This window comes from Oncorhynchus mykiss, chromosome 2, assembly GCF_057628025.1.
Source record: "Oncorhynchus mykiss isolate SJ-2025 chromosome 2, ASM5762802v1, whole genome shotgun sequence".
Lineage (NCBI taxonomy): Eukaryota > Metazoa > Chordata > Actinopteri > Salmoniformes > Salmonidae > Oncorhynchus > Oncorhynchus mykiss.
In genome coordinates this window covers 31,269,877-31,282,529 of record NC_143023.1, presented here as the reverse complement: position 1 = coordinate 31,282,529, position 12,653 = coordinate 31,269,877, and the positions used below count along the sequence as shown (strand labels likewise).

Below are 12,653 nucleotides of genomic sequence, written 5' to 3'. Positions count from 1 at the left end.
TTTTATAAATTTGCAAAGAATTCAAAAAACCTGTTTTTGCTTTGTCATTGTGGGGTATTGTGTGTAGATTGGTGAGGAAAGTTTATTTTATTTTATTTTGTTATATTTTAGAGTAAGGTTGTAACTAAATAAAATGTGGGAAAGGTTAAGGTCGATAAAAGACAGTACTGTGCAGCCGTCTTCATCGACCTGACCAAGCCTTTCAACTCTGTCAATCACCATATTCTTATCGGCAGACTCAGTAGCCTCGGTTTTTCTAATGACTGCCTTGCCTGGTTCACCAACTACTTTGCAGACAGAGTTCAGTGTGTCAAATCGGAGGGCATGCTGTCCGGTCCTCTGGCAGTCTCTATGGGGGTGCCACAGGGTTCAATTCTCGGGCCGACTATTTTCTCTATATATATCAATGATGTTGCTCTTTCTGCGGGCGATTCCCTGATCCACCTCTACGCAGACGACACCATTCTGTATACTTCTGGCCCTTCCTTGGACACTGTGCTATCTAACCTCCAAACGAGCTTCAATGCCATACAACACTCCTTCCGTGGCCTCCAACTGCTCTTAAACGCTAGTAAAACCAAATGCATGCTTTTCAACCGTTCGCTGCCTGCACCCGCACGCCCGACTAGCATCACCACCCTGGATGGCTCCGACCTAGAATATGTGGACATCTATAAGTACCTAGGTGTCTGGCTAGACTGTAAACTCTCCTTCCAGACTCCTATCAAACATCTCCAATCTAAAATCAAATCTAGAGTCGTCTTTCTATTCCGCAACAAAGCCTCCTTCACTCACGCCGCCAAACTTACCCTAGTAAAACTGACTATCCTACCGATCCTCGACTTCGGTGATGTCATCTACAAAATAGCTTCCAATACTCTACTCAGCAAACTGGATGCAGTTTATCACAGTGCCATCCGTTTTGTTACTAAAGCACCTTATACCACCCACCACTGCGAACTGTATGCTGTATTCGGCTGGCCCTCGCTACATATTCGTCGCCAGACCCACAGGCTCCAAGTCATCTACAAGTCAATGCTAGATAAAGCTCCGCCTTATCTCAGTTCACTGGTCACGATGGCAACACCCACCCGTAGCACGCGCTCCAGCAGGTGTATCTCACTGATCATCCCTAAAGCCAACACCTCATTTGGCCGCCTTTCCTTCCAATTCTCTGCTGCCTGTGACTGGAACAAATCGCTGAAGTTGGAGACTTTTATCTCCCTCACCAACTTTAAACATCTGCTATCTGAGCAGCTAACCGATCGCTGCAGCTGTACATAGTCCATCGGTAAATAGCCCACCCATTTTCACCTACCTCATCCCCATACTGTTTTTATTTATTTACTTTTCTGCTCTTTTGCACACCAGTATCTCTACCTGCACATGACCATCTGATCATTTATCACTCCAGTGTTAATCTGCAAAATTGTAATTATTCGCCTACCTCCTCATGCCTTTTGCACACAATGTATATAGACTCTTTTTTTTTTACTGTGTTATTGACTTGTTTATTGTTTACTCCATGTGTAACTCTGTGTTGTTGTCTGTTCACACTGCTATGCTTTATCTTGGCCAGGTCGCAGTTGTAAATGAGAACTTGTTCTCAACTAGCCTACCTGGTTAAATAAAGGTGAAAAAATCAAATAAGGGGTCTGGCACTTTCCGAATGCACTGTATATATACAAAAGTATGTGGAAGCCCCTTCAAGTAAGTGGATTTGACTATTTCAGACACAAACAGGCGTATATAATCGAGCACAATGCCATGCAATCTCTATAGACAAACATTGGCAATAGAATGGCTTTACTGAAGAGCTCAGGGACTTTAAACGTAGCACTGTCATAGGATGCCACCTTTCCAACAAGTCATTTTGTCAAGTTTCTCTCCTGCTAGAGCGGCCCTGGTCAACTGTAATTGCTGTTATTGTGAAGGGAAAATGTCAAGGAGCAACAACGGCTCAGTCGCGAGGTGGTAGGCCACTTCAGCTCAGTGCTGAAGTGCGTAAAATCGTCTGTCCTCAGTTGCATCACTAACTACCGAGTTCCAAACTGCCTCTGTAAGCAAAGTCAGCACACTAATGCTCTTGTGGCTGAATGGAAGCAAGTCCCCGCAGCAATGTTCCAACATCTAGTGGAAAGCCTTCCCAGAAGAGTGGAGGCTGTTATAGCAGCAAAGGGGGGGACCAACTCCTTATTAATGCCCTTGATTTTGGAATGAGATGTTTGACGAGCAGGTTTCCACATACATTTGGTCATGTAGCGTACATGAGTCAATACTATTAAAATTTTGTCCACTACTAACCAGATTTGAATAAGTGTTTAATAATCTGTCTGAAAAAATCTCTAAATTGATGACATCCTTCCAAAACTACACATCATTGATTATTAACATGTATCTACAGTACTGCTGTGTATGTATCATGGCGTTGGTCACCTTTGACCTCAATGCAAATAGAAACACAGTAGGGTAAATCCATTTAAATTCAGTCACTTTTTGACAGCATTCCTTTTGGTTTAAACAAAACTTTCCATACATGTTTGCCCATGGAAGAGGTGGTTACCCGAATGCCAAAACATAAAAGATTAAGATAAAACTGTTTAAAGTACTCATTTTGCATACCCAACCATACCATGAGACAGCCATTGTCTTCATCACTGGAAAATATAAACTGTTGAGTTTGATATCATTTAAAAGCTTACAAACAGGGTTGTCAAATTATTTCATATTTTCTAGATATAAAATAAAAACAGATTTGAACCTTTAACGTCAATTATCTAAATGCTTAAACTCATTCACATGTTGTAATTTAGACCCTACTTTCCATCGTCTATTTTGGTGTTTTGCCTGCCATCAGTTGACACAACATGCTCTTAAGTACAGGGTGAGGGGCATTTGAATCATAGAAATACAATTCATAGAATGGACCTATCCCTTCAGACCACTGCAATTTATCTGGAACTGTGTGTACACCATTGAAATTGAATACAAATTTGAACTTCTAATTACTGCCACAAAGATGGCCGCCGGTCCACCCACCATTGAATCTCAACTTAAATGGTCATGTTTATTCTATTATCTATACTTCCCTAAAACAGGAAGCACCAGTGACTTGGGCAATAAGAAAGTGGTCAGATGAAGCAGATGCTAAGTTACAGGACTGTTTTGCTAGCACAGACTGGAATATTATCTGTGATTCTTCCAATGGCATTGAGGAGATCAAATCTAATTTTATTTGTCACATGCACATGGTTAGCAGATGTTAATGCAAGTGTAGCGAAATGCTTGTGCTTCTAGTTCCGACAATGCAGTAATAACCAACGAGTAATCTAACCTAACAATTCCACAACTACTACCTTATACACACAAGTTTGTACATAAAGATATATGAATGAGTGATGGTACAGAACGGCATGGCAAGATGCAGTAGATGGTATCGAGTACAGTGTATACATATGAGATGAGTAATGTAGGGTATGTAAACATTATATTAAGTGGCATTGTTTAAAGTGGCTAGTGATACATTTTTTTACATCAATTTCCATTATTAAAGTGAGCTGGAGTTGAGTCAGTATGTTGGCAGCAGCCACTCATTTAACAGTCTGATGGCCTTGAGATAGAAGCTGTTTTTCAGTCTCTCAGTCCCTGCTTTGATGCACCTGTATTGACCTCGCCTTCTGGATGATAGCTGGGTGAACAGGCAGTGGCTCAGGTGGTTGTTGTCCTTGATGATCTTTATGGCCTTCCTGTGACATTGGGTGGTGTAGGTGTCCTGGAGGGCAGGTAGGGTGCCCCCGGTGATGCGTTGTGCAGACCTCACAGCCCTCTGGAGAAAAGTTTGAGTGCTTTTGGTGACAAACCTCATTTCTTCAGCCTCCTGAGGTTGAAGAGGCGCTGCTGCCCAGCCCATTTGACATTAGCGAGAAGCAGGCCAGGTAATTCTATCGTGGGGATTCCAACACTTCCAAATTCGCCAGGCGAAGTCCCGCCCCCATTAATTTTCAATGGGAACACGCAGAGAAATGCGCGGGGGATTGTGGAAAGGTGAGCGGCGCGAACTCTGCTAGCGGAGCGATATAAAAAGTTAAGCTCTGCTCTACTTTATGCAAATTGCACGCAACTAAAAAAGATGGAGGAAAGCCAATCATCGCTGCGACTGGTTTTCCAATTCTATATGATTTTGCTATGCTAAAATACAGAGACAATATCATAAGGTACATGGCATAGAGGAGGATTGCAGAGGTTGTTGATGGTGGGTGAAGAGAGATTTACACAACAATGTGCGTGTGCTCCTAAACCTCGAAACTGTGATCAAAGCCACCATTCGTGAATGTGTTGAGTAAATTCAATTGTGAAATTTGCGCACCAAAGGATAGAAAACGCCAGTAACACGCATTATAAGATTGTAAATTATACACTAAGCATGACTTTTCCATGTAATATGCTACAAATTGGTTTACGGTATTTTAACATTATGATTATCATATTATAGTTTATGGCTCTTTCATTATACTTGTGTCATGAAATTGATGATTATATCTCACTCCCTGTAAAATACATAGGCGTACATGAATGGGTACTTTGGGTAAATGGAATTGGGGCTTTGACTTGCAAATGTTGTGTAAATTTCTCTTTACCCCTCATCAACATCTCTGCAATTGACCATCTGATTTAGTTTCTATTCTAAGGAAAAATTACAAACACTCCCCACACCATATTATTTTCATTTTTTACACTTTTAATTCGCCTACAAGTTGCTAGCTCCTTATTTTCATGTAAAATACTGTACTTAAAATATAAGGGTTGGATTTGGAAAACAATTTCAGGTCAGAAGAATTGTTAAAAATCTGGCTTGTGGTTTGCTTCATATACATTATCTACTGGTATAATTTTCAACTGGAGAGCTCACAACTGGACAAAAAGGTCATGTTAATTTAAGAAAGCAACACAGACAAATTAGAGACTGATCCCGTTCACACCTTTATTGCCGAATTGTGATCTGTGATGAATGAACATTGGCACTACTGTAGGTCATCTTGAATGATGTTTTTAAGTTAACAATTAAAACATGTTTAAACACTTCACTTAAATGAATCAACATTGAATGAATCAAAATATAATTTCAAAAGTACAAATAATCTAACTTTTTTGTAAATGTTACACATCTTAGTAATTATGCTATTATTACTAAAGCATCATTGCAGGTGTACAAAAAAGTCCATACCAGAGGTGGCCAACCTTGCTCCATTCTGATCTACTGGGTGAGCATGCTTCTATTCCAGCCCAGAAATAATACACATTATTATCAACTGATTAGGTTTGGTAAGTTAAATCAGGTGTGTTAGTGCTGGGCTGAGACAGAAACCTGCACACCCAGCGTACCTGCAGGAGAAAGATTGGCCTGCTACAGTTGTAATACGTTTGTAGCCTACATTGTTTGTCATTTTTAAATGTATTGTTGTATACAACATTTGCTAACATACCGTGCATTCGGAAAGTATTCAGACCCCTTGACTCTTTCCACATTTTGTTACATTACCTATTTCTAAAATGGATTAAATGTTTTACAATTCTCAATCTACACACAATAGCCCATAATGACAAAGCGAAAACAGGTTTTTTGAAATTTTTGCCAAATACAGAAATACCTTATTACATAAGTATTCAGACACTTTGCTATGAGACTTGAAATTGAGCTTAGGTGCATCCTGCTGTTTCCATTGATCATCCTTGAGATGTTTCTACAACTTGATTGGAGTCCACCTGTGGTTTATTCAATTGATTGAACATCATTTGGAAAGGCACACACCTGTCTATATAAGGTCCCACAGTTGACAGTGCATGTCAGAGCAAAAACCAAGCCATGAAGTCGAAGGAATTCTCCATAGAGCTCCGAGACAGGATTGTGTTGAGGCACAGATCTGGGAAAGGGTAACAAAACCTGTTTGCAGCATTGAAGGTCCCCAAGAACACAGTGGACTCCACCATTCTTAAATTGAAGAAGTTTGGAACCACCAAGACTCTTCCTAGAGCTGGCCACCCTGCCAAACTGAACAATCGAGGGAGAAAGGCCTTGGTCAGGGAGGTGACCATTAACCCCAGAGATCTTCTGTGGAGTTGGGAGAACCTTCCAGAAGACAACCATCTCTGCAGCACTCAACCAATCAGGCCTTTACGGAAGCCACTCCTCAGTAAAAAAAAACACATGACAGCCCACTTGGAGTTTGCAAAAAAAGCACCTAAAGGACTCTGACCATGAGAAACAAGATTCTCTGGTCTGATGAAACCAAGATGGAACACTTTGGCCTGAATGCCAAGCGTCACATATGGAGGAAACCTGTCACCATCCCTACGGTGAAACATGGTGGTGGTAGCATCATGCTGTGGGGATGTTTTTCAGTGGCAGGGACTGGGAGACTAGTCAGGATCAAGGGAAAGAGGAACGGAGCAAAGCACAGAGAGATCCTTGATGAAAACCTGCTCCAGAGCGCTCAGGACTTCAGGCTGGGGTGAAGGTTCACCTTCCAACAGGACAACAACCCTAAACATACAGCCAAGACAATGCAGGAGTGGCTTTGGGACAAGTTTGTGAATGTCTTTGAGTGGCCCACCTAGAGCCTGAACCCGATCGAACATCTCTGGAGACGCTCCCCATCCAACCTGACAGAGCTTGAGAGGCTCTGCAGAGAAGAATGGGAGAAACTCCCCAAATACAGGTGTGCCAAGCTTGTAACGTCATACCCAAGAAGATTCGAGGCTGTAATCACTGCCAAAAGTGCTTCAACAAAGTACTGAGTAAAGGGTCTGAATACTTATGTAAACATGATATTTCAGATTGTGCTACAATTTATAGAAATCCTTTTTTGCTTTGTCATAGTGCTGTGTTGTGTGTAGATTGATGATAACTTTTTTAATATTCCATTTTAGAACAAGACTGTAACGTAACAAAACGTGGAAAAGTGGAGGGGTCTGAATACTTTCCTAGTGCACTGTATGTTTGGAAGACTTCAAATCAAAAGGGGTGCTGTCAAATAGTATTCTAATGGATTTAACCCTGTAGTCCTAGAAATGTTGCATTTTGATTCTCAATATCCAACTTTCAACTGAGTAAATGCTCCCAAGGAGTTTGATGTATTCCTAATGTCTGTAAAAATGTAATCAATAATGGACATGAGATAATCTCAGAATTCCCAGAGACTTCTATCGAGGACCAGCTGCTCGTTGGACCAGCTCCCTTTCTGCGCTTCTTTCACTTGCATGATCTTACACACGTCTGACAGAACCCTAACAGTGTCAATGTAGCTCTCTGTCACCTCAAACATGTCTGTCTGCAGCACCAGCCGGGGGTTGACCACCATCTTGTAGGAGTGGGTGGCGTCCTCCTGAACAGGTTCTCTGTATACGTAGTCGAGGAGATCCACCTCTGGCGCCCTCCTCCGTGTGGAATGGTCTGGAGTAGTGGTACCGGCCGTGGCAGGGAAGTGGTGCGTCTCCATCAGGAACACTGCTGCGTCTGTACATATTCCTGTAGATACACTCTTTCTTGGTGGTGGATGTCCCCTTCCAGCTCCTGGGCCTCCTACTCAGTAGAGGGCTTGAGGAAGTGGTTGATGGGCCAGTCGATCACTTCCAGAGTGCCCTCTTCTGCGTAGTACTGGAGGATGGGGAAATCCTCCCATCTCTCCCTGTTCTGGATAGTCAGAAATGTCTGGTTGAGGGCATCCTGGCTCTCTAGGTGTGTGGTGAGAGTGACGTGTGTGGCGTTGCATCCTTGTCCTTCAAGGACGGGCATGTCTGCGGCCGCATCCATAGTGGACGCTGTGCATTACGACATCGGCTGGAGCGACCTGGGGGGCCTGTCCAGAGCAGCAAAACACACAGTACAGAGACGTGGTTCGGTCTTTGTTTGACCATGGCAATGATGCGCATGGCTCCCCTTCCCCTGTGGTCCTTGTATGCAGACACCATTAGATGCGTTGAAACCTTGACTGGTGTTATAGTGTATTTGGCAGTGTGAACAGGGCAGCTAGAGTGGAAAGGGGGAGGAATGGCGCAAGCTTGAATAGAGTTGGTCCTGAAAGTCACCAATGGCCCTAGTGTGACACTCAGACACAGGATGATCAAACAGACTTTCCCTAACTGACTCCTGGTTTGGTGCAGGTCAGCCACCGGATCTGTATGAGCATGTGTCCCAATCAACAATCATGACGATAACACAACATTGATAACAACAACCGTCATCATGATTGTTACAAAGATCCTCATCATCCCTGTCATAATCAAAACATTGACAGGAATTTTATCAGTGATGCAATGAACAATCAGACAGGGAAAATCAAGACATATGGGCTTTCAATCGTCTTAATCCATCTGGTCCACCGTCCCCAAACAACCATCTCCAGATTAGGGGGTCGACCGATTAGTCGGAATGGCCGATTTAATTAGAGACGATTTCAAGTTTTCATAACAATCGGAAATTGGTATTTTTGGGCGCTGATTTTTTTGCATCTTTATTTAATCTTTATTTAACTAGGCAAGTCAGTTAAGAAAACATTCTTATTTTCAATGACGGCCTAGGAACGGTGGGTTAACTGCTTCATTCAGGGGCAGAACGACAGATTTTCACCTTACACCTTTTTAACCTTACAGTTAACTTGTCCAACGCAATAACGACCTGCCTCTTGTTGCACTCCACAAGGAGACTGCCTGTTACACGAATGCAGTAAGCCAAGGTAAGTTGCTAGCTAGCAGTAAACTTATCTTATAAAAAACAATCAATCATAATCACTAGATAACTAGTGGTTGATGATATTACTAGATATTATCTAGCGTGTCCTGCGTTGCATATAATCTGACTGAGCATACAAGTATCTAAGTATCCGACTGAGCGGTGGTAGGCAGAAGCAGGCACGTAAACATTCATTCAAACAGCACGTTCGTGCGTTTTGCCAGCAGCTCTTCGTTGTGCGTCAAGCATTGCGCTGTTTATGACTTCAAGCCTATCAACTCCCGAGATGAGGCTGGTGTAACCGAAGTGAAATGGCTAGCTAGTTAGCGCGCGCTAATAGCGTTTCAAACGTCACTCGCTCTGAGCCTTGCAGTGGTTGTTTCCCTTGCTCTGCATGGGTAACGCTGCTTCGAGGGTGGCTGTTGTCGTTGTGTTCCTGGTTCGAGCCCAGGGAGGAGCGAGGAGAGGGACGGAAGCTATACTGTTACACTGGCAATACTAAAGTGCCTATAAGAACATCCAATAGTCAAAGGTTAATGAAATACAGATGGTATAGAGGGAAATAGTCCTATAATAACTACAACCTAAAACTTCTTACCTGGGAATATTGAAGACTCATGTTAAAAGGAACCACCAGCTTTCATATGATCTCATGTTCTGAACAAGGAACTGAAACGTTAGCTTTCTTACATAGCACATATTGCACTTTTACTTTCTTCTCCAACACTTTGTTTTTGCATTATTTAAACGAAATTGAACATGTTTCATTATTTACTTGAGGCTAAATTGATGTTATTGATGTATCATATTAAGTTAAAATAAGCGTTAATTCAGTATTGTTGTAATTGTCATTATTACAAATACATTTGTAAAAAATCGTCCGATTAATCGGTATCGACCTTTTTGGTCCTCCAATAATCGGTATTGGTATCGGCGTTTTAAAAAATCATAATCGGTCGACCTCTACTCCAGATATCTCCATGATTACCTGTCCGCTGTGGGAACCTCCACATCCTGGTCAGTTTGTGGGGTCTCTCATTTCTCCGCTGTCAGAAGATTCAGGCTCGGATCCAGACGGCACTGCTGCTCTTCTTCTCAACATCTACAGGAGAATAAAGTGGGGTCTCTTGTCGACCAAATAAAACAAGAGACTAGATTTAGGCCGGGATTCTATTCATAGAGCAGCGCGCTGGGAAGCTGACGATGTGGCTTTTATTGGCATTTTTCCACACGTTCTCCATCTATCATTCACAGTAAAAGCTGTGCATGTTGGCTCAATCGGGAATAACCTTTGTATGTCAACCACGCTATAACCAGAGGAGCCTGATGGGAGGAGCTGTAGGAGGCCAGGCTCATTGTAATGGATTCAATGGAACGGTATCAAACACATAAAATATATGGAAACCACATATTAGACTCCGTTCCACTATTCTATTTCAGCCATTACAATGAGTCCATCCTCCTAGATCTCTGCCCACCAGCCTTCTGTGGCTATAACGTAGACTTAACATGGACCTAACGTGGATTGGAACAAATCCCAGCTTTCGGCTAACAAAGACCAACAAAATAAATAAAACACTGTCTGCGAGATTCAGATCAATTTCCTTTGTCCACACAATATGTGCAGATCTAGTCGTTTTTTATTACATGGATTAATTGGATTGGATTATGGATTAATTATGAATGTCAGTGCTAAATTTGTGCTGGATCCTGCTGGAACAATGAGATGGTGGGGATGCAGGGCAGCATATTGAAGTTACTTAGGATGGCATATAGTTCCAGAATGCTGTGGTAACCATGCTGGTTAAGTGTGCCTTGAATTCTAAATAAATCACAGACCGTGTCACCAGCAAAGCAACATCACACCACCTTGTTCACGGTGGGAGCCACAAATGCAGACATCATCCGTTCACCTACTCTGCGTCTCACAAAGACACAGCGGTTGGAACCAAAAATCTCAAGTTTGGACTCATCAGACCAAAGGGCAGATTTCCACCGGTCAAATAGGGCTATCTTCTGTAAACCACCCCTACCTTGTCACAACAAAACTGATTGGCTCAAACGTATTAAGAAGGACAGAAATTCCACAAATTAACTTTTAACAAGGCACACCTGTTAATTGAAATGCATTCCAGGTGACTACCTCATGAAGCTGGTTGAGAAAATTCCAAGAGTGTGCAAAGCTGTCAAGTCAAAGGGTGTCTATTTGAAATATAAAATATATTTTGATTTGTTTAACACTTTTTTTTGGTTACTACATGATTCCATATGTGTTATTTCATAGTGTTGATGTCTTCACTATTATCCTACAATGTAGAAAATAGTAAAAAAATAAAGAAAAACCCTTGAATAAGTAGTTGTGCCCAAACTTTTGACTGGTACTGTAAATCTATTTCTGATTGAATGAATATACCTTATTGGTTAAGTAAAGGTTATTTGCTGAGCTCCCAATGGCCCCTCTTATCTGCTTTCCCTCTGTCATTTCAGTTCATCCTGAAGAACTATGGGGAGAATCCAGACAGCTATAATGAACAACTGAAGAAGCTAGAGACACTGAGACAGGTATGAACTGGGACTGAGCGTGCTATGCAAATGTCATATGTTGTGATTTATTTGTTATGTCGGCCATATACTATGCTGTACTGTCTTTCTATCCTATAATAAGTAAGTGTTTGTGGCAGGGTGCGGTGAATGTGACGCGGGACTTTGAGGGCTGCAGCATTTTGAGGAAGTACTTTGGGCAGCTGCACTACCTCCAGAGCCGTGTGCCTCTGGGGCCGGGGCAGGAAGCAGCAGTACCCATCTCATGGTATGAGGCAATGAAGTACACATAGGAGCCCTATATTTACACACTTACCTATGAGATCCTTATCATACACACAGTTGCTTTCATAAACTCTTCCACAGACGGCTACGGAACGACCGGAAGAACACAAGCTAACACTTTATTTGGATAGTCCATCTGTAGATGCTCGACAGACTATCAGTAACATTTCAACTATCTACTAACCCTACCATTAACCCTCATCCTAACCCTAAACTTAACCCTAGCCCCAACCTTAACTCTACCCTAACCCTTATTCTGAAACATCCCTAACTGTAACCTGGACGGCTCTGACTTAGAATACGTGGACAACTACAAATACTTAGGTGTCTGGTTAGACTGTAAACTCTCCTTCCAGTCCCATATCAAACATCTCCAATCCAAAGTTAAATCTAGAATTGGCTTCCTATTTCGCAACAAAGCATCCTTCACTCATGCTGCCAAACATACCCTTGTAAAACTGACCATCCTACCAATCCTCGACTTTGGCGATGTCATTTACAAAATAGCATCCAATACCCTACTCAACAAATTGGATGCAGTCTATCACAGTGCAATCTGTTTTGTCACCAAAGCCCCATATACTACCCACCATTGCGACCTGTACGCTCTCGTTGGCTGGCCCTCGCTTCATACTCGTCGCCAAACCCACTGGCTCCATGTCATCTACAAGACCCTGCTAGGTAAAGTCCCCCTTATCTCAGCTCGCTGGTCACCATAGCATCTCCCACCTGTAGCACACGCTCCAGCAGGTATATCTCTCTAGTCACCCCCAAAACCAATTATTTCTTTGGCCGCCTCTCTTTCCAGTTCTCTGCTGCCAATGACTGGAACGAGCTACAAAAATCTCTGAAACTGGAAACACTTATCTCCCTCACTAGCTTTAAGCACCAACTGTCAGAGCAGCTCACAGATTACTGCACCTGTACATAGCCCACCTATAATTTAGCCCAAACAACTACCTCTTTCCCAACTGTATTTTATTTATTTATTTATTTTGCTCCTTTGCACCCCATTATTTTTATTTCTACTTTGCACATTCTTCCATTGCAAAACTACCATTCCAGTGTTTTACTTGCTATATTGTATTTACCTTGCCAC

The 12,653-nt window shown here is 42.3% G+C and overlaps 1 protein-coding gene and 1 pseudogene across 2 annotated transcripts in view; one reads left to right on the top strand and one right to left on the bottom strand.

Moving 5' to 3' along the window:
- The window catches only part of LOC110487053 (tyrosine-protein phosphatase non-receptor type 23), a 29,111-nt gene that overhangs the window by 3,118 nt on the left and 13,340 nt on the right, over positions 1–12,653 (top strand). The window contains exons 1-3 of one of the 2 annotated variants that reach the window (XM_090196566.1): positions 8,640–8,732; positions 11,216–11,290; positions 11,410–11,537. Coding sequence is in view for 1 of the 2 variants with exons in the window: in XM_036945753.2 (XP_036801648.1) it covers positions 11,216–11,290; positions 11,410–11,537 (203 nt within the window). In the remaining variant the exon portion in view is untranslated. Of the gene's footprint in view, positions 1–8,639; positions 8,733–11,215; positions 11,291–11,409; positions 11,538–12,653 lie in introns of those variants that run through there. The other variant, XM_036945753.2, reaches the window with a different exon arrangement.
- On the bottom strand, positions 6,987–8,187 carry LOC149985051 (uncharacterized; annotated as a pseudogene).